Raw genomic sequence first — 20,815 nt, 5'->3', positions numbered from 1 at the left:
CCTTGATGAGCTACATGGAGCCAAATTTTTTTCCAAAATAGACCTCAAATCAGGTTATCACCAAATTCGAATGGCTCCTGATGACATTCCAAAAACAGCTTTTCGAACACATTTTGGATTGTATGAGTTCTTTGTTATGCCTTTTGGTTTAACAAACGCACCTGCTACCTTCCAAGCCTTAATGAATTCTGTATTTGAACCTTACATTAGAAAAATTGTCCTTGTATTCTTTGATGACATCCTGATTTATAGCCCTGACCTTTCCACTCATTTACACCACCTGTCCTTGGTATTGATCACCCTAAGAACACACTCTCTCTATGCTAAATTGTCCAAGTGCACATTTGGCCAGAATCAAGTAGAGTATTTAGGCCACATAGTCACTGAGACAGGTGTGAGTGCTAATCCAGCAAAGGTTGAAGTTATGCTGTGTTGGCCTGCCCCCACCAATATTAAAGCACTCAGAGGCTTCCTGGGGTTGACAGGTTACTATAAGAGGTTTGTGAAAAGCTATGGGGTGATTGCCAGACCCCTTACTGAGCTGCTTAAGAAGGGGCAGTTCACTTGGAGTACAGAAACAGATCAAGCATTCCAGAAGTTAAAAGAAGCTATGAGCACTACACCAGTCTTGGCTTTACCAGACTTTACTAAGCCATTTGTTTTGGAAACTGATGCAAGCCAAGCTGCCATTGGAGCTGTTTTGATGCAGCAAGAAAGGGCCATAGCCTATATGAGCCAGGTATTGGGTAAAAAGAACCAGACCTTGTCCATATATGAGAAGGAGCTGCTGTCATTAATGACTGTAGTTCAGAAATGGAAACATTATCTATTAGGAGGGCACTTTGTGATTAAAACTGATCATGAGAGTTTGAAGTACTTACTTGACCAGAAAATCACTACACCATTACAACAGAAAGTTGATGGGAATGGACTATGAAATTCAATATAAAAGGGGAAAAGAGAACGTGGTGGCTGATGCTCTCTCTAGGAGAACAGAAGGAATGGAGTGAAGAAAAGAGAAGAACATGTGATGGTAGAAGTGCATGCAATGTCAGCAGTTGCACCTCAGTGGCTCTCGCTAGTGGTTGACAGTTATGTTGGTGATGATAGTATCAAGGAGTTGGTGGTAGCCTTGACCACAGGTACCAACTCTCACCCTGAGTACACGTACCAAAAGGGAGTCATAAGGCACATGGACAGAATTTTTGTAGGATCAGGATCTGACCTCAGGCAAAACTTGATTTCATGTTTTCATGATACCTGCTGGGGTGGTCACTCAGGGATTCAAGACACCTATCAGAGGATGAAACCTTTCTTTTACTGGCCTAACATGAGGAAGGATATAAAGGTTTACGTGGAGAAGTGTGATATTTGCAACAAGAGCAAGTCTGAGAATTGTCCATACCCTGGACTGCTACAACCACTAGCCATCCCAGATCAAGCTTGGCAGCAAATTTCAATGGACTTCATAGAAAGCTTGCCTAAGTCCTTAAGAAGTGATGCCATCTATGTGGTGGTAGACAGGTTCACTAAGTATGCACATTTCATCCCTATAACCTCTCATTACACGGCTAAGGGGATTGCAGAAGTTTTCTTCGATCGAATCTTCAAGCTCCATGGACTGCCTTCTTGCATTGTGTCTGATAGGGACAGAGTTTTCACCAGCATTTTCTGGCAGGAGCTCTTCAAATTGCTGGGAACTAGACTTAGTTTCTCTTCTGCATACCATCCCCAATCAGATGGTCAGACAGAGAGAGTCAACAGATGTGTGGAAACTTACCTTAGGAGTATGTGCATGCAACAACCAGGAAAGTGGAAGAAGTGGCTACCTACGGCTGAGTGATGGTACAACACTAACTACCATACTAGTCTGTCCATGACTCCCTTTCAGGCCCTCTATGGGTACAAACCTTCACAGCTCACTCTATCACCTACGCAAACACTAGCTGCTGCAGTGAAGGATTGGACCAGAGAAAGGGTAGATTGGAATACCTTACTTAAGGAAAACTTGTTGCAGGCACAGAATAGAATGAAGCAACTAGCGGACAAGAGAAGGACGGATAGGAATTTTGAGGAGGGAGATTGGGTGTACCTCAAGCTACAGCCATATAGACAAACTTCCGTGGCTTTTAGGAGAAGCCTGAAGTTGTCTGCAAGGTATTATGGACCCTACCAGGTTGAGCAGAAAGTGGGATCAGTGGCGTATAGACTGAAGTTGCCAGATGTTCAGTGCACCCCGTGTTCCACATTTCTCTCCTTAAGAAGTCTGCCAATGGGAGCCAAATCCATCCTACACCCCCCCAAGCAACTGTGGAGGGAGAGTTCAAGTAGCTCCCAAGGCCATTCTAGACAGAAGAGTCATTTACAGGAAGGGTCAAGAAGTTGAGCAAGTGTTGATTGAATGGGAGAATTTGGGCAAGGATGACTCCACTTGGGAAGACTGGTCCTTTATCCGAGTGCAATTTCCAGAATTAAATCCTAGAGACTAGGATTGTTTGAAGGGGAGGGCAATGTTATGTCCTGGCAAAATCCAAGAAGATCATTCGTCAGTTATGCCAAGCTGGCATCCTAGCTGGAGGAGTTAGTTAGAAGGAATCTTTTCTGTTAGCTGGACGTTTTTGCATGCATTAAGCATAGTCTTGTATAAATAACCGAAGGATGTATTGGTTCAACAGCTTTTGGAAATCAATTTCACTCTCATTTCATTTCCGATCTTCTTTCTAATATTCTCTCTCTCTCTCTCAATCTTGCTTTACTTCTTTTCTGCTTTTCCCTAATACTTCCTTGCTCAGGAAGTTAACCACAACAGTTCGGCAAAGAAAAGAGTTGAATACACCCAATGTTCAAATACCTTTGGTTTAAAAACACTAAAGTTTTGGCTCATAAATTCAATTATTAAGACTTATTGAAACCTCAATTACTTGCTATCCCAGAAGGTATATCACTTATTCTAAGAATATTCACAATTTCTGTCGATCAGTGGATTGTCCTGAATTTTTTTTTTGCCATGCATTGAGCTCAACTAAATTTATTATCGAAGAACAATGAAAGTTGAGTATTCTTTAATTAGTTGTAGCATATTATCCAAACATTATTTCCTTTGTATCTTTCAGCAAAAATCGACAAGTTTCACGCGTAAAACTACTCATCAACCAGTATAGAAACGTTATATAAGATCCAAATCGCGTTATAAAATGATTCCTGTATCCAAATACCAAGCCACGAAATTAAAGCAAAGTCGACAGAAAATTTTGGAGCCATTAACAAAGTCAAGAGACATTGAACCCGCAACAAAAATACATCCAAAACCCTACCCTTACGTACCTCTGTTGGAGTCTGCTCCTAATGAAATTTGGCATGCAAATTAGATGCCAAGATATCAAAGTTCCTGGAAAAACGATCTAGCAATCTTTGTGAAAGAAAATTCAAAAACAACTACTTCATTGGCGGGACCAAGGCAGCATGAAAACAAAAGAAAAAAAAAAACACACACACACACACACACAACAATTACGACACAGGACACTTGGCATGTTGCATGCATGCAACAAATCAAGAAGACAAAATGACCATTCACAACTTTAGAAGGCGAAGTTGGGATTTTCAATACTTAGGCAGGGTTATGTGTGGATGGGATCTTTAGCAACAGATTTTGCTGAAATTTGAGGCCAGTGGCAAAAGAAGTAAAGATCAAGTCCCCAAGAGGAGTAGCTGGCAAGCTAGGCAGCCAAATGGGAAAGACAGCAGAATTCCCAGCTGCAAACACAAAGTTCAATGCCTGTGATCGCTGAAACTTGGAAATGAAATCCGTCGACCATAATTTGGAACTTGCCAATTTGGACGGAAACCCGAACTTTGATCCAGACAAAAACAGTTGGCAGGCAATTAAGAAGCCAAGCAAGCACCAAGTGGCACTTCAAGGAAATAACACGTCAGTTTAATTGTATGGGAGTTAATGAATTGCACTGAGGTATCCGGGGTTTGCTATAATTAGTTAAACAATAAACTTCCCTTCCAGACGTTCTACAAATTTCCGTTCGTTAACTTCTTGTGTTTCAAAGAGAGATAATTATTGAGACATTTAGGTATGGTTTCACAATCAATATAATCCATTTGCTAAGGAGATTAAGATTTAAGATGATAATGAATCTGTTAGTGAGAAAATTCCTTATTAGACAGTTTATATAAACCACCTAATATGGAAAGGCATATATCTTGAGGGAAAATAATACAAGTCCTATTTACTAATAGTAGTATAGTATCATGTGAAGTTGTTCGTTGAAATGCTCAACAATTGACTATGTTTGGATAGGTCCTGTTTTTTTTTTAAAAAAAAAATTTTACGTTTCATCACATGTATTCTTCTTAATTAATTTTTTATTTTTTTAATTATCTTTTTATCTATCATATATCACATCAAAAAAAAATGTTACAGCATAATCTCAACTCTAAAGTTTCTTGTACTTTCTTATTTTTCTCATTTATGTTTTATCTTTTGGTCTTTATGTTTCTATCACCTTAATCTTTGTCCCACCTGTAGAATGCGAATCAATACTAGTGACAAAAAATGCTTGTGTTTAGTTACTTCATTTAATTTGGGTAGTTAGAATACAATGAATGGAGGTGCACAAGCATAAATGCATATGATGAAGCCATGAAAGTTTTTATGTTTTTCTTTCACCTCTTCCAAGTCTTTTTGTTAAAAGCCAGTGCAATGTGGATGCAAGGAATGGTTTGGACTTTGGAGAAATGGACTGGTAAGAGTTTGTGGCTTCTGTGTGTTTACTGTTTAGCATTTGCCTAAAGAAATGTGCAAGTCAACAATGTCGATTCCCGCACTCCCTGGCATTACGAGAGGCTGCTGGTAAACATTGGGATCTAAGTTCTACTTTTCGTTTTCGGTTCCTACCCCATTAATTGGCCCTGCAGTCTCAGCAAAAAGGGGCAGGAAATAAAATGTGTATATCGATCTGCCTTTATTTCTGGTCAAGAAAGAAAAGTGACACTTCTCATTTAATGCAAAAAGTGAGGTCTGCGGAAAACATGCATCGATCCCTATTCCCCCCCCGGAATCCGAGTTGAAGTGTAGTTTTGGTTAGATGCTCGCAACAGCATGTGAGCGAGAGTATATATGAACGTTTGGAGGCAGCTGACTTCTTCAGGCAAAGTGAAGATCGATTTCCAATTTCCATTTACGCGTTCTTTTTGCTTTTGAACTTTATTATTGGTTGTTGACCATGTTCTGCTCTCCATTTTCGGCTTCCCAGCTACTAGTCTGCTCCCAAATCTGGTTGGAACTAAAATTGGGGAGGCAACATGGGCATCATACTTGTAAACTAATTATATATATATATATATATATATATATATATACATACCCACATATATATAAACAATGCGAGTTCTGGGATCGCAAAATTGTTTTACAAATTATCTAGTCCTTTGAATTTATCAAATAAAAGGGAAGACAAATCGAAGAACAAATAGTAGGGTCCTTTTTTTTTTATGTAATCTAATTAGGCTCACATAGTCGTACATGGTATTATTAATCAATTTTTCAGAGACATAATATCATTACTACCAAAAAAAAAAAAAAAAGAGACATAATATCATAACATATATTTTATTTGTAATGTGGAAGCATGCTACTTTGAAAGGCGGTTCGAAATCTTAAAAAAGTAGTCTCAAGAACTTGTATACAACTTATAGTGTATGTTAGTTTGAATAATGGATTATTTACAAAAATTTATTAAAATATTTTTTTAATTATTTTTTTATCTCATATACGTAATGTCAAAAAAAGTGTTATAGTATTTTTTTTTAAAAAAAAAATTATTCCAAATAATCTTCTTTTGTCCAAGGACCAGTCAATTGGAAGGAAAGTAAAGTCAAACATCGACCGACTGAAGGTTGATACAAGTCACTGGTCGACTAAAGTGGAGGCATGGATTTACCCATAAGAAAAATGCAAAGCATATTATTTATTCTCTTTATGGAATTTGTCAAACTTCAATCACTTTAACCAGCGATTACGGATTGCCTCCCATGATTTTGACTTTTTTGTATCATATAATTATCCCAGAAGGACTAGCGAGACCCACAAACAGGAAAAGGTAAACCCCACCATTTTGGTTTGTCGCTGTAGACCCAATAGCGGCTCCTGAGATAGATAAGACCAACCTGAATCTATTGGGCAAGTACAACATTATATGGGCTTGACCCACCAACAACTTCCTTTATTGGGCTATTTGGAAGAGAGTCCTGACACGTGACACACGGGGCTGAGCCCAGTTCAAACAAGAGGCCAGATCATTTCCACTAACATGTCCTTTTCTTATACACAACTGTCTCCTTGGATTTTTTTTTTTCCTTCAGTTTTCTATTTTTATTTAGAAATAGATTTTTCAGAAAATAGTAGTATTTTGAATTTCAGTATAAGGTTAACTGAGTTACAACTAGAGGAAAAAAAAAAGTTCATCACTCGAAGCACAACCCCTTTCCATGCATCCAATCCTCATCTCCCTCCTGCGATAAAACGATAAAACCCTGCACACAAAAAAAAAAAAAAAAAAAAAAAAGGAAGAAGAAAAAGAAAAAGAACCATTTCTGAAATCAATTTCAAGGGCTTGAGCTGTTGAACACAATTTAAAAAGTTGGAAGTCATTAAGAAGATAGTACTAGCAACTGGTAAAATTATCAAAGAAAAATGTAACCAGAATGTCCATGCAGCGCAGTAGTTAAAGAACACAAGGATCTTTGCATGAGTAATAATAGTGTACTTATTAACAGCTACAAACAGAGAATGAAGGAATTATTTGAGCTTTAAGTGGATCTTTCTAAGTTTGATTAGTTTAGTTCTAACCTATAATACTCTTTGGGTCACCGTGACAGAGGGATGACCTGTGTTATGCTTGTTTCTGTGTTATTACCTACTTGGAAGCCAAATTTCACTCAAATATTTATCCTGTAAAGATGATCAACAGGTTTATGCCATTAGAATTGTGAAATGCAGACAATCAAAAAAGTTTTATTCAACTTCCTCTGTTAAGGTCGGCTAATGGGTTGTTTCTGCCGGACAAGTCCTTCCCCACACCCCAAACTACAAAATTCCAATCAGTTATCCATTGGGATAATGTTAATTTACCGACCATTTGTCATGATCAGTTCCTGAACTTGTGGGATGCTGCAGATGTTGATCGACTTGAGCTCTCAGCTTTTCAAAGTAGAAAAATCAAAAGCAACAGCTCTGCTATTGGATTTGGCCGGCTGCATCTTTTGCCGGTGGAAGAGGTATCCCTTTGCTTATCTATTTGCTTAGAATCCCTTTTTCGAACTCTGTTAAGAGCCAACATCCAACTTAACTGAGCTTTCATGACATCTTTAGAAGTTCCTGCAAGAGATTCTTGTACTAAAAAGGTCGCTCTTGCGTATTTATCCATTGAGGTATTTGACACCAATCTTTCACCACAAGGTCCACATATATCATCACTTTTTTTTTTTTAACAACTTCAATCCAAATTGTCCAAATTTTCACCAAAAAAAAAAATGGAGCTCCAAAGCATATTAAGGGTCTATCATCATTTGAACAAAGGAAGATCCACGATTCATAAACAGCAACTCTTCGTTTGAGCATCCAGCGGCCACTGCTCAGGATCAACTTCAAGTCTCTTGAGTATCCTTTTACCGTTGCATACAGTCTGAACTAACCGTACCAATGTGAAAATGAAGTAGCTTACATGGAGAAGCAACAAGCCAGCAACTAAACTAGCCTCCCAAAGTAACTAAAACTTCATGACTTAGGCTATCAAAAGATCCACTAGATATTGACCCAAGTTGGTTGGCTTTAGAAGTTGCTTATCCAACTTCACTTGTATGAAGTGAACATCACCAAAACTGATTTCGACAATTTTAGGGGCAAAAAAGCAAGGAAATCTAAAATGAAGAACATCCACTAGATATTCATATCACCATATCGCGAATATAATTTACTCTAGGACCATAACTTTTAGCTTTACATATCCAATGGGTAAAATTCAAGAACTTGCATGAACAGTCAAAAAATCATTTCACAAGGCCCTAAGCTGAAAGGGCACAAAATTCATAACCAGCCAACAATCAGAAGCAAATACAGTTGCATCTAAATGGGCTAATATAATGATCGCTCAAAAGAAAAAAAAAAAATTCAAGAAGCAGTTGTTAGAAATGCTAATAACATGTAACTCTAGTATTTGCATAGAGACAGACAAAGTACCTTCTTTCATCCACGAGTTGACTTTAAAATGCGCCACTTGATCAAATGGGATTAAGGACTACATGCTGAAAAAACAAAAAAGGGAATGAACATTGGATCGACAACAATAATGCATCACCTGATCGTACAAAATTTTGTTACCTTAATCTGTGTCCTGTTGTACGTATATGTGATGTGAACTAGATCATCACTAGCTTGGATAACAGCTGGATATGAAAACTCCATTCCCTCAGTCTCCTCTAGCGTTGTCACCTCTTGCCATGAGTCTCCATCATCAGGGGAGACAGCAACTTTGAGGACACCCCTCGAGATTGTATTATAAGCTACCAAAAGACGTCCATCTCTCAGCTTCACCCCATCAATACCTAACCATTAAACTCAAAAACATTAGCGGGCAAGACAAATTAGAAATCATTTCTAGTGCGAATGGTATGGTCCAGATAAAGGCGCTCCTGATTGAAGAGCATTAACAAGATAAACTAAAAATTTCACAATGTCATATCAAATAGGTTGCATTCTAAGTAAATTGTTCAGGAGATGGAATTAATTTAAACCTGGAGCAACATCTGCTTCTTGTGTGGGTTCAAATCTATAAAAACATAATGCCTGCAAACTGTGAAATAAATGGACCAATACGTGTATGTCATAGAAAAGGTATTCCTACTTTCTATCAGCTAGTTCCCAACTTCATACTCATCTTAGATTTAAGTTCTCATGACAGTATTCTAGTACATAACCTTGAGTTGTACAAAATTCTTATAACAGGTTAGTCACCTCCCCTCAGACTTAATTAGTGTCTGAGTTTGACTGGAGAAGCTAGGATACTATATCAAGAGAAAGAGTTTAAGTTTATGGTAGGTTATTGAAACTAATAAAGACAATGGGAAACGCAGGAGATCATTACATTTTTGGGATCTGGTAATATTCTAATTAAGGAAAGTGGCGATTACTTTGGAATGTACTGAAAAGAAAAGCAAGACATTCAACCTGGGACAGGGATGTTATGTATAGTTACTTGCATTCTTTCACCATAATCTAAAAAGATCTATCATCTATGTCCATTCGCAGGTATGCTATTTCAATAACAACCTGAGTTTGGGTTCGGAAGTTCTGTAGGCTTTGCAAAGCTCCAGCTGTGACCTCCATCTTCAGATTCTGACATACAAATTCTACTTATGTTTGTAAATGATCTCAGCAGCACGCGCAAGGCTCCATTTGCAGTCAGGTACGGAACGGGTTGAATCACACTGAGAGGATTATTCTCAATGTATATTGGTCCATACTTTTTCCATGATTTACCTGCATCTGAAGTTATCTGTTTCAGAGGAAAAACTTGTTTAACAATTATCTCTATGGGTTCCTTCAAAACAAGATTGAGATAGAAGTCACGGCATAGTGAAATATCATTACAACCTCAATCCAAGCGCCCCAAGAATTCCAACTCTCAACAGAAGATCCGCAAACCAAGTCCCCATTTGCAAGCAAGATGGGCTGAGAAACATTAATCAGTGAGTGAAGAAAGCACAGCTCAAAAGAATCAACATAATAGCAGCGAATTCGGCAGTACCTTGTTCTTAATTGGTCCCAAAATACCGGGAGGAAGTTGTTCCCTTTCTTTCCAAGTGATGCCTCCATCATCAGACCGCTTCATGAATCCACTCCATCTGATATTTATGAAATCATAAGCAGAAGGTTACTTGATACTTTTAGAATACTGAAGACGCATGGATCACATGGGAAAATTAAAGTGGATAAATTCTCCGTCTCTTTTCAATTCTTGTCTCTCAGGGGCCCAATTAAGTTGAACATCCCATGTCCAATCTCCAAGCCGCAGATCCAGTAAAAGGAACAGGCAACTACGTAAAATGATAATGTGCTCAAGTGGCTTATTGTTTCCCTCAACTCGGATTTGCAAAAACAACAAAAGATTCTACCAAAAGAGGCTTTTAAGTACAGCCTATGTTCATGACCATCCAACGAATATAGATTAGACTCTGCTGATTTTGGGTACGGGAAAAAGAGAGGATTGTCCTGTCTATCAACTAATCAGACGTGCTTAAATAATCTCATGTAGCAGCAAATGTAACTATTTCCAGTGTTATTTCAGGTTAAAAGAAGAAAAACAGAAGATATCAGATGTATTAGTTGGCTTACCAAGTATGGTACTTCTCTTACAAGAAACGTAGTGCTGTGTTGATGAACGCATGTAACATAATCAAATTCAAATATTTGGAGTTATCAGCTTCATACTAGGATACATCAGATTCAGGTTGTACAAATATTTGGGTGATCTATGTCCTCTTTTATTAGCCAAATTGCTAATTAGAAGAAAGAGGGTTGCTCTCCTAGCACAAAAGTCCACAATTTCTTCTCATGCATCATATTCCTATTTAAACAAGACCATACAAAGCAGGGACCCTTCACTTCCACACTCTAGCATTCATTCCACTCGACCTCCAATCTTATCTAGGTCAAGTTAGCGCTTGCTCTTTATACATACTAATATCCAACCTCTCTCCAGTCTATAAAACTATTCTTTCAACTCTAACATCCTTTCACCCTGTCCTTGATTGCCAGTATGGGCTTCAAGCGTGTACCCAGGTAGTACTATTTAAAGCACCAAACATCATGGGAGGGTTTATATTAATCGTATGAAAATAAAAGTCATTCAGTACTGCCATACATGAAAAGCCTGCAGACTTACTTTTGAACGTCTTGCCCAATTCTGTAGAATAAAAGCAATTCATTCGAGGTGAGCTTAAATAATACAGGATTCCACATTGAAACATTGTATTCTTCATCTGCAATAACAGGAGGGTTCCAAAGGCCATCCTGTTCAGAATAATCTCTCATTATGCACTGAATAATCAAGGAAAACGTTATTGCTGTAGGAATTGTAATTGATGGCGGGTGGTTCCGTTCTTCTCTGCCAAATGCTTAGAACAAAAACCAACATGAACATTTCTCTAATAGAGATGTCAATCAGTTTTGACTGGAGGCATGCTAAGAAGAAAGCTGTATATTGATGCAATCCTTGCTAAGTTGAATTAAGTTCCGATGTTGTATGATAGAAAAAACAGCAATCTAGGTAATGGTGCCCACGTTCAAGTACCATTTAGTCATTCTCAAGTGAAGACCTCCAAAAACAATAAAGCAAGAAGAAAATAGAAATAACACAGTTGATTCATCTTTTCAACCCGGAGATTAGACAGAGGAACTTACATCCTTCAAATGCAGATCCATATCATCATCATTCTTCGGCACTATAAAGAAATGTAACACAATTCACTGACAAAGTCTTCCTGGATGAGGATATAATTACCTTATATGTCTGTATCCAAATTTTCACGTCAGGGGCTCCCTCTACCGTGCCACCAAAATAAGCAACCAAAAAATGACCTTTATCAACCTATCGGATTAACAATTGATTAGTGGTAAACACAGAAAATATTATATTTGACTGAATAATGTCAATTTAAACAGTATTACCTCAACAATGGTAGAAGCATGACAGTTATTAAACGGTGCAGACTTAGCAATAAAAGTGAACTCCTCCAATACTGGAACCCAAGAGCAATTATTTTTTCTCATTTCTGAACAGACTGTAGTGTTAGCTTGGACACCTTCTAACTTACTGCATCACAATAAAAAAAAAATTAATCTACATCTGAGGAAATGCAGGGTTCTCAAATGGGCAAGTTAATTCAAGTGTAAGAAACTTATAACAAATGAGGGGGAAAAAAGAGAAAACAAGAAAAACTTTACAAAGATCCTAACTAGGGGAAATAATCACCAAATTGTTAGTTACATTAATTCTCAATCTTCATGAAACAATCAGAATATTTGAAATATGCTCAAATCAGTACAAACAGGGGTGACCTCATGGAAACAAATGAAGAACTGAAGCCGAAAATCTTTGCAACTTTCAGGGACAGTACGAAGCAAGTTTCGATTCTGTAATTGAAAACTTGATTTGAGGTTAAAATTATTCACCCCCAGAAGACCAATCGTACCAATCAGAGCAATTCAACAATGACAAGAGCAGCAACAGAGCCAACAACGAGGAAAGAGATTGACAGCATAAGTTGTCTCCTTCTCTCATCTCTGTGAACATCTAATTCAAAGGATAGAAAGAATCTTGAATTTCACAAGCACAGCCTAGACACCAAAACACATTTTTTCTCAGAAGCATCTGACAAACATCATTGCATTTTCCTCCTCACTAATAAAGACTCCAACATGCGTATATGAATACCACAAATATCAACAAAATGTCTAACGGTATAATATGCATTACCTGCTGCAGTCAACGTTTTAACTACTTCACTGAAAACTGATGCATATAAAACTATGGATTTTTCTTTGTTCTCTTCTTTCAGTGTGTGAGATAGTTTAGCACTGCAAGAATACAAAGATGCCAAACTCAGATGAAAAGGCATGATTTTTATTTTATTGTGTACTTACCTACTACCAACCTGTTCTTTCCCTCTATTTTGCAAGAATGACAATATCACCAATACCAGAAAAAACACAATGGTTGAAACCACTCGCCACATAACTAGAAATTTGCTAAATTGTAGACATTTTGAAGCCTCCAATCCCAGATGCATATTCAACTTATTCAACGTTTGCATATTATATCAAGAAGAAGTTAAAAAAAAAAAAAAAAAAAAGGCAGTACTTGGTGGAATTTATACCAGATTTAAGAGAGAAAAGACATATTAAATTAATTCTGCTCCGTAGGTGCGTGTCTGATCATGTGCTGAAAAAGGGGGAAAAAATGATTGAAACCAACAAACTTCATGGTATTAAAGTTGAATATTTTAATGGTGACGGAGTTTTCAAATGCAAGCGGATATTATATTCAATAGTTCTAGTGCAATCCCGGGCCAGTGAAAAGGTTCTTGTCCCAGAAAGGTTCAGGGGGACAGTTGGAAGCATAATTTGAAGTAAATCAAAGGGTGCTTAATGTAATTATACGCAACCTCTTAGCTTAATAAACTAAAAGCGTGATTTGAAGCAAATCAAAGGGTGCTTAATGCAACCTCTTAACAAATAAACTAGAAGGTGAGAATTCTGATTATTACCATTAACCAGTTCAGTTCATGGCGGTCTACAACCCCAAATGGTTAACACTCACCATTGCTTTTGCTGCTGCAACACTCTCTGCTTCTACTGGTATTCTTCCTATATCCTCTCTTTAGTATTGGTCATTATGCACAGAACCCTCTAAAGTTTTGGTCTTTGTTGTGGCCATGGGGGTTTGCAGTGTATTTTTGGAGAAGAAAGTCGAAGGACGGTGAGGACGCAAGAATTCAAGGACTTGAAGCATCCCTTAAGAATGCGTTGGAAAAGTGTGCTGCCGAGAGGCAAGGCCGAATTAAAGCTCAGCAGGTATAATAGATTCTCTAGTCATCAGAACCCACTAATGTGAGTGAATTTTTTGGATGGACTTTTAAGTTTTAACTATTGATTGCCGTCAGTTAACAGAAATTTGGAAGAAATTTCCATGCCCAGAATGATGAATGTAGAGGTTGGAATTTCAGTTACATCACAGCAAAAATCTTTGTGGGAAAGAGCTGCCCTTTAGCTCGTTTAACAGATTGTTATTGCTAAATGCTCAAAATCAATAAAAAAAGTAGCTATATATTCTTCTTTTGGCTCTTCCTGTACCGATGCTCCACTCTGCTTGTCAGTCTTCAACAGTATAATCTTAATTAAGGGAATTTTGTTAGTTGTGTGTCTGTAAGTTTTCTATTTTAGACTCTGTAGCTGCTTCATTGATCTGGACCTAGAATCGGAAAGACAACTTGTTGCTATACGGGTAATTCTTAGGGAGGGATTGTATTTACACGGCTACATAATGCCTTTCTGAGGTTGTTTCTCCATCATATAAAACTAAAGAAAGAAACCTCAGATATGAGGAGAACATCACACCTTCGTAATGTAGACTAATCTTTTTGATGAAAATTGTGGCTGATTAAATTCATGTGATACTCTGATCTCTGGTACATAATGCATTTTGTCTTTTGTCTTGTGAAGCGTTTTTTTTCTCATAATTGATGTTGCAGGCTTTGAGGAAAGCACTGGTTCAGCAAAATTCAGAAAGTTACGAGTTGAGTTCATATCCCATGGCACCAATTGCAGTGATCCAGTCTTGCTTCTCTACAAGGTAATCAGGAGAAGTATGCATAGTGAAATTTTTTGTTAGCAAGGAACTGTAAAATTTTGCCTGTTGAGTAATGCATTGTTCAGATATCGAGCACCAAACCCTTTGAGTTTGCAATGTTAGCTTTTCACACTTTGCTGCAGTCTTGTAATATGTTGTTTGGAATCCTTCATTGGAAAGAACGAATGAGATGTGCAAGAACCATGAAAGTGGAAATTGAATCTTTCTGACAACACAAATATTATGTAAATGCAGGGTATATAAGCAAAAAGAAGGAAGAAAGGAAAAAAGCTATTTTTACTGTATAGTTGTGAAGGACAGTAAAAAGTCCCCAGGTTCCCTCAATCTAAAAGTCCAGGTACTTAAAATCCTGACATTATGTAGACTACATAAAGAAGGAAATGGCTAACTACTTGCTAAGATTGTCTGTTAATACTGGATGGTGATGCTATGTCCATTATCTCCATCACTATATCTGATACGGTTTCATAAGCATGCTACAATAGTTGGTGCATTTTTATTCTAATGACCAGGTAGAGACCGAGAGAGCAGTAGGATAGGGACAATGAAATCCTGTAAACACAGGTTCATAAGTTGCAGATTGAAAATTTCTGAAACAGATTTGGACATTCTTCAGTGAGTGAAATTTTTGGGTTACCATCACCAGCTTAGCTAATTAAAATGTTTTATCCATCATCCCATCTGGAGTTTATTATGCCAGTGTCTGTTTTGTGCTTTTTACATCAAATTGTCAAATGCAAATAGATATAGTGCCATAATAACCTTGCTATCTTGGTTTTTCTCACTGATGTATGTTTCTTGTTTTTCCAGAAATGGGACACCAAGACAGCCTTTACTTGTACCTCTTGCAAGGGCACGGTTAAAGTTTGATGCTGCTCGGGTTCCTTCAGCATCTCTTGAAGGTCTTGAAGGGTATTCTCATTGCTGGATTCTTTATGTGTTCCATCTCAACACTGACCTGGAAAAGTTGTGGAAGCATCCATCCCAGTCAAAATTCAAGGCTAAGGTTTTGTACTATGAATTTATTCTCTTTTGCTTGCATTAATTCATTTTTTTGCATGTTTTGTACTCACATTAGAGTCCATCCAATAAATAGGTAAGAGTACCGAGATTGAAAGGTGAGAGGATAGGGGTCTTTGCCACTAGATCTCCTCATCGCCCATGCCCTATTGGCCTCACTGTGGCAAAGGTACAATCATTTCTGCTTGTTACACTAACACATCATGTATGTCAGAGGTCATATGCTCCGAACAATCAACATGAGCAAGCTCACCCTTTCATGTGCTTATGCTGCATGGGCATTTGAAGTTTGTGGGCTTCATCCCAGTATGATGATTAGCAGTTACCAAAAATGTATAACCAAAGCCGAAGAAACAGGTTTAATAGGTTTCATATTTTACCACCTCTGGTTTGTGTTGATATCATGGAAATTGACAAACACTGCTATTTTGAAGCCTGCTTTTGTTTTCATATACCTAACTTTCTGAGAAGCTTTTCCAAAAGTACAGAAACCTATACTTTTCTTGAAGCAGATGTTCTTTTGAAAGACTTTTAGAGACCTTAATAACTCTTTTGGCACTCCAAAAGACTTCTTCAGGTCTCCAACAGCACTTCAATAGAAAATTTTGGATGATGCATTGAAATAAAAGATATCCTTTTGTCCTTTGTTTCTGCAACAGAACTCTTAAAGTTTGATGCATGTAGGGAAAGTTAAACATGTGTGGCAAATGGAGAATTTAATAGCTGATGTCAGTGCACTCTATCTATGATTTAGGTGGACTCAGTGGAAGGACAAACAGTTTTACTTTCTGGTGTGGACCTAGTTGATGGAACTGTTAGTTTCTCTGTTACTTCATTACTAGTTAAACCAAGTTACAGTTTCTCTTCATTATTCTTCAGTTCGATATACACTACTTCTACATGCACAGTACAGTATTCTATTTATACGTAACACTATCCCACTAGTGTGGCTTATCACTTCTACATCATTACCAGCCTGTTCTGGATGTCAAGCCCTACCTTCCATACTGTGACAGCATAAGTGAAGCGGCAGTTCCTGAATGGGTGAAGGTACCCCTGTGAATTATCTATTACTAGTCTTCAGCCACACATTAGATGTACTCCTGAAATTCTCATCTGATAGCATTTCCATTACTATTCATACATTAGAGATGTCAAATATCAGATGTAGCATGGACAATTAACACATTGAAAATGTTTCAGTTGGGCATAAAATGCTTTAGCTCTGGTTTGATGTATGATCTGCATTGTAAACATAATATTGATGCTTCACCAGAAATAGAGCTAGGCTGAAATAGGTATCCGACAGCTAGTATGAGCCTCTGGTGTGAATATCTTAGCTCTAACTAGGAGAGAAACAAAGAGAAAAGGAAGATATAGCTTGTACTAGTGAGGTGCTATGATGCTCCAATTTTTTAGCAGATTTGAGTTTACTGTAGTTTACTTCATTAAGATTTTGGGGCCTTTTCCTGTACTTTTTATCTTACTGCTGGTGAACAGTTCCTTCAATCTCATTGACTAAGACAATTCTTGAAATCTCTCGTGAGAAGAACATTCACCAGGTATATCAGTCTGAAAGTAACTGAACTAGTCTAAACTACAAGTTAAAATTTGGTAGTGAAGATGTATTGGTTGGTGCGTATGTACTTGGAAGCCATTTATTACTGGGCACTAAAGCAAACCTTTTGACTACACTAATTACACTCACTATGGAGTTAGGTTTACAAGTCATATGGCTGTTAAGGCTGAAAACAATCTCTATGTTAATGTAAGTCAATATGATGTAACCAAAAAAGAAAAAAGTAAATATGATAAACCATTTATTGATGCAATTTGCACAGTTTAGATGACTGTCTTAAATTAGTGTACAGTATCCTCATGAAATGAGTTTCCTTTGTAGACCTGAATCACCTTACTTGATGAGCAACTTGAAAGATTGCTTAACATTGCTGGTACATTTTGAATGCCATGCCTTATCTCATGTTTTGATTAAGGTGTCATTGTCGAGGCTATCCAGGTTAAAAATGGTAGTTTCCTTTTCAAACAGCAGGCTCGAATAGTTGATTTAATTCTCTGGCACCGCAGTGAAGTGTGAATAATGGATACAGATTTTGGTTTTAGACATCAAAATTATGGAAATATTTTATGAAGACAGTGATGTATGCTAAGGAATTACTTTGGTCATATCATAGTTTTTCAAGGAGCACAAAAAAGTCTATATGAATTTCTAAAGTGCAATAACCAAAATAAGGTAAACAGCACATAAGAAAACCTCTATCTGTCCTGTTGATGGAAAAAAAAGGATTGCCAATTTGGAAATTTTGTTCTGTTACCTTCTTCTTGTTAAAAAGCCATAACAAATTGATTTACAGGCAGACAACTTGTTGGCAGTAGCTTCCATTAATTTCTCTCAGGGGTTTTCTGACAGTATAGCTGATTGTTGGCCAGTAGTGGTGAGTCTTCTTATGTTGTTTTTTTATTTTCTATTTTCATATTTCTGTTTTCAATGATTGTTGTCTCTCTTACTGCTGCTGGGTTATTTCATGGCCTTGAAGTCGTTCTTTTCAGTCTTGGAAATGACTAGGCAATTTTGTCGCTATAAAATTTCTGCAAGAATAACTCATTGCATTGAAAATTCCATTTATTTGGCTTGGTGAATGTATCTTACTTGGCTACTAATTCACTTTGTTACCTCCCCTGATAAGATACAGTTGTAAATTTGGTTTATATGCTTCTGTGTTGGGTTTGAACTGCACTCTTGTGAATCAATTAATGTCTCTTTCACTAAAGGTATTTTCCAGTAGAAAATGAAAAACCTATTGACTTTTAAGAAAGTCTGGCGATGGATATTTGTAAACACTGCTTTTCTTCTAAACTAGCCATCAAATGGAAGATTCATTCAACCAGTTTTCAGACACGTTTGTTAGTGAATAGCTCATCTAATTGGGATCATGTTGTGTCTCCTGCCACTACTAAAAGCTTAGTACTTTCCCTTTACAGGAAAAAAGGTCTCTCTATACCTCCCAACATGAATTTGAAGGTTTGATAGAGCAGGTGCTATCATGGGATATCCGATCAGTATCTCAAAGAATCCAACCACATAACTCCATAACTAAGACTGGAATTGACAGCATAAATGACACTGCTGCAAAATTGGAGGACCATGAAGATGATGAAATCTCTGGACAGGGAGGTGGGGAGGAGTCTGTTTCTTCGGACGATGTCATTTATCACCTTATTTTGGAAGGCCTGGATGTCTCTTACAGAATTGACTGCAACAGCGATGTTATAGTTGAGAAAGCCAGTTTATGTTTATCTCAAAACCAAACCACCAATAGAATCAGAGTACATGATTCCGTGTAGTGGGAATACTCAAAAATTTTGTAGCATTTTGCAGTTATTGAGCTTAAATGAGCATCAATACATGTAACTGAATGCTCTTTTGTTGAATTTATTGCTGGTGATACCCCAAGGCGATAGCCATGTCCTGTCCTGTCCTCTCTTAACTGATCCAGCCCATTGCAATGAGTTGTTTTACTTTTGCCCTTTCTGATACAATGCATGAACTGGAAGAAATACATTTATGTACAGGAACACGTCAAATGTGTAAAATTGAATAACAACTGGAAAACAACAATTTGGGCTAGGTTACACGCCAAAATCAAACAATATCTATTGCAATCCAAGAACAGAAAGACTAAATTTCAACCATTGAGTTATTTATTACAATACCACTTACAGTTGTAGAGGTCTCCAATGAATTATACTGACGCAGGTCCAAGTCCAAGCAACACTCTCAATCTTGCAAGTTGGACTGACATGAATATTGCTGCCATATTCATGGGCCAAACATGCTTGATATGACTATAAGCAGGGCATGGATCGGTACGGAGCCAAAAGATGATGCTTAATGCATATAATCGCTTTGTAGATTTTTGGAAACACTGAGAAATTGATGAATCTAGGAAAAGAAGCAACTAGCTGACACCCAAGATAACCTGAAAGAGCCCCGTTCGATATAAGATATATAGCATGGACCAAGGTGATGCTTGCAGCCCAAAGCAAACTGGGATAATAAACACTCACGACATGTTGGTAGAGAAATGGAATTACATTATTATCTGGAGAACTCAATGATCAATGATCAATATCTCAACTACAAAGTTCTTCATACCTTTGATTGATTTCAAAAAAAGATAAAAGTAAAAAATAAAATAAAATATTGCAGCTGTGATTCTCTTTTAGTGTGAAGAGCTGCACTTCTAATTCTCTGCATTCTTGAGAAAAGCTATGGAAGAGCATTACAGTCATGATAGCTTCTCTTATAAACACACATGATAAAACAGCATCATTTTTTTTCAAGAACACCCCATTCTTGGTCTGGTCTGGCCTGTTCTGGTCTTGTCTTGGTTCACCTTACTTGTGTAAAGACAAATTTATCACACTACTGTTACTTTTCATTGGTGGCTTGTCCATTATTCCTCCTTCAATAGTTCCACACGCTATAATTTGATGCAACTTGTAGCCCCACAGATGAAAGCGGTTGATGTTACCACTCCACCTTCACTAAAGTAACTTTATCCTCCTTCAGCCAGCCAGATTGACAAGAAATATACATATTTTTTGTACCATCATCAACTGTCCGACCAACCCACCAAATGTTGCAAGTCCAGCTTTTCCTGACGTACAAGTGCAAGGCTTTGTACTTCATACGCGTATCTTTTCTTCTTTTTTCATCTTTTTCTCTCCTTGTTTATGAATTGCAAGCACATAGTTGTACAGATCGACTAACCAATTACTACTGCTCATAAATTCATGCGTAGTTCAGTTCTGATCAAAATTGTGAATTTCGAAGCTTATGTTAACAATAGTAGAGGGATTAATGTTATGCACGTTATCAATGTAATAAAGATTGTCCTGTGCTAGCGAAAGTAAATACATGTTAAATGTACAAAAATAAAATTTTAAATATAAAAAGACATTAACTGTCGTGTAGCTAGATTCCGATTAAGATTACATGTGCATATGCTTGAGCTGATCCGTCTTCCCAATTTATCTGAAATATTGCAACTACTTTTGAGTATGATGACAAAATCTCCTTGGAATCGTGGTCTCCTGTGTTTTAATGAATCTGCTCATGCCATCCATTTGACACGACCTACAAAATTGAGGAAGTGTTAGAATGTTCTATAATGGTGCATGTAATATATATGCTACACATGATATTCTGTAATGAAAACGGGAGTTTAGCTTAGCAATTCAAAACTTGGGCGGAGCTACGTTTACCCAGTTGGAACCCTCTCAATGTTTTAAACCCCGCCTTCTTGGGGATCACATTGGGACTAAATGCCCGC

At 37.4% G+C, this 20,815-nt stretch overlaps 2 protein-coding genes and 1 long non-coding RNA gene across 8 annotated transcripts; 1 reads left to right on the top strand and 2 right to left on the bottom strand.

Moving 5' to 3' along the window:
• Positions 1 to 6,205: 6,205 nt before the first annotated feature.
• Positions 6,206 to 13,089, bottom strand: LOC113695452 (uncharacterized). Of its 5 annotated transcripts, none has more exons than XM_027214555.2 (11): positions 12,716 to 12,887; positions 12,131 to 12,205; positions 11,741 to 11,885; positions 11,574 to 11,660; positions 10,956 to 11,083; positions 9,819 to 9,915; positions 9,665 to 9,742; positions 9,341 to 9,566; positions 8,393 to 8,616; positions 8,252 to 8,316; positions 6,206 to 6,546 (listed from the first exon to the last, which is right to left on the bottom strand). In XM_027214555.2, exons 1-10 carry the CDS (start codon positions 12,883 to 12,885, stop codon positions 8,293 to 8,295), a joined length of 1,254 nt encoding a protein of 417 aa, XP_027070356.1. In that variant the 5' UTR covers positions 12,886 to 12,887; the 3' UTR covers positions 6,206 to 6,546; positions 8,252 to 8,292. The 5 variants fall into 5 exon arrangements, with proteins under 5 accessions (XP_027070356.1, XP_027070363.1, XP_027070365.1 ...); XM_027214562.2 differs by lacking the exon at positions 12,131 to 12,205 and adding an exon at positions 12,549 to 12,649 and having other exon boundaries at positions 12,727 to 12,743; XM_027214564.2 differs by lacking the exons at positions 12,131 to 12,205; positions 12,716 to 12,887 and adding an exon at positions 12,949 to 13,089.
• Positions 13,090 to 13,129: 40 nt separating this feature from the next.
• LOC113695453 (uncharacterized) lies at positions 13,130 to 18,954 on the top strand. 2 transcript variants are annotated; one of them, XM_027214565.2, is made up of 9 exons: positions 13,131 to 13,429; positions 13,521 to 13,645; positions 14,323 to 14,423; positions 15,252 to 15,447; positions 15,538 to 15,630; positions 16,216 to 16,275; positions 16,437 to 16,511; positions 17,834 to 17,914; positions 18,462 to 18,954. In XM_027214565.2, exons 1-9 carry the CDS (start codon positions 13,357 to 13,359, stop codon positions 18,822 to 18,824), a joined length of 1,167 nt encoding a protein of 388 aa, XP_027070366.1. In that variant the 5' UTR covers positions 13,131 to 13,356; the 3' UTR covers positions 18,825 to 18,954. The 2 variants fall into 2 exon arrangements, with proteins under 2 accessions (XP_027070368.1, XP_027070366.1); XM_027214567.2 differs by lacking the exon at positions 15,538 to 15,630 and having other exon boundaries at positions 13,130 to 13,429.
• LOC140009507 (uncharacterized) lies at positions 18,325 to 19,844 on the bottom strand. Its single transcript, XR_011816923.1, has 2 exons — positions 19,201 to 19,844; positions 18,325 to 19,027 (listed from the first exon to the last, which is right to left on the bottom strand). It is a non-coding gene; the product is annotated as an uncharacterized lncRNA (long non-coding RNA).
• Between the last annotated feature and the right edge of the window lie 971 nt (positions 19,845 to 20,815).

The sequence above is a fragment of the Coffea arabica genome, chromosome 6e (genome assembly GCF_036785885.1).
Source record: "Coffea arabica cultivar ET-39 chromosome 6e, Coffea Arabica ET-39 HiFi, whole genome shotgun sequence".
NCBI classification, from domain to species: Eukaryota; Viridiplantae; Streptophyta; class Magnoliopsida; order Gentianales; family Rubiaceae; genus Coffea; species Coffea arabica.
This window is presented reverse-complemented; position numbering and strand designations above follow the sequence as displayed.

Bases quoted from the DNA above. Each gene is read 5' to 3' on its own strand.
- LOC113695452 (XM_027214555.2), bottom strand. From the start codon at position 12,885: ATGCAAACGTTGAATAAGTTGAATATGCATCTGGGATTGGAGGCTTCA. The intron at 11,886-12,130 runs GTCACCCCTGTT...ATTGTGATGCAG, and splicing joins TCTTCATTTGTTTCCATGAG to TAAGTTAGAAGGTGTCCAAG. The intron at 11,084-11,573 runs GTAATTATATCC...TATTCTGAACAG, and splicing joins TTTGGATACAGACATATAAG to GATGGCCTTTGGAACCCTCC.
- LOC113695453 (XM_027214565.2), top strand. From the start codon at position 13,357: ATGGCGGTCTACAACCCCAAATGGTTAACACTCACCATTGCTTTTGCT. The intron at 13,430-13,520 runs GTATTCTTCCTA...GGGGGTTTGCAG, and splicing joins AACACTCTCTGCTTCTACTG to TGTATTTTTGGAGAAGAAAG. The intron at 16,276-16,436 runs GTTAGTTTCTCT...CATCATTACCAG, and splicing joins TGGACCTAGTTGATGGAACT to CCTGTTCTGGATGTCAAGCC.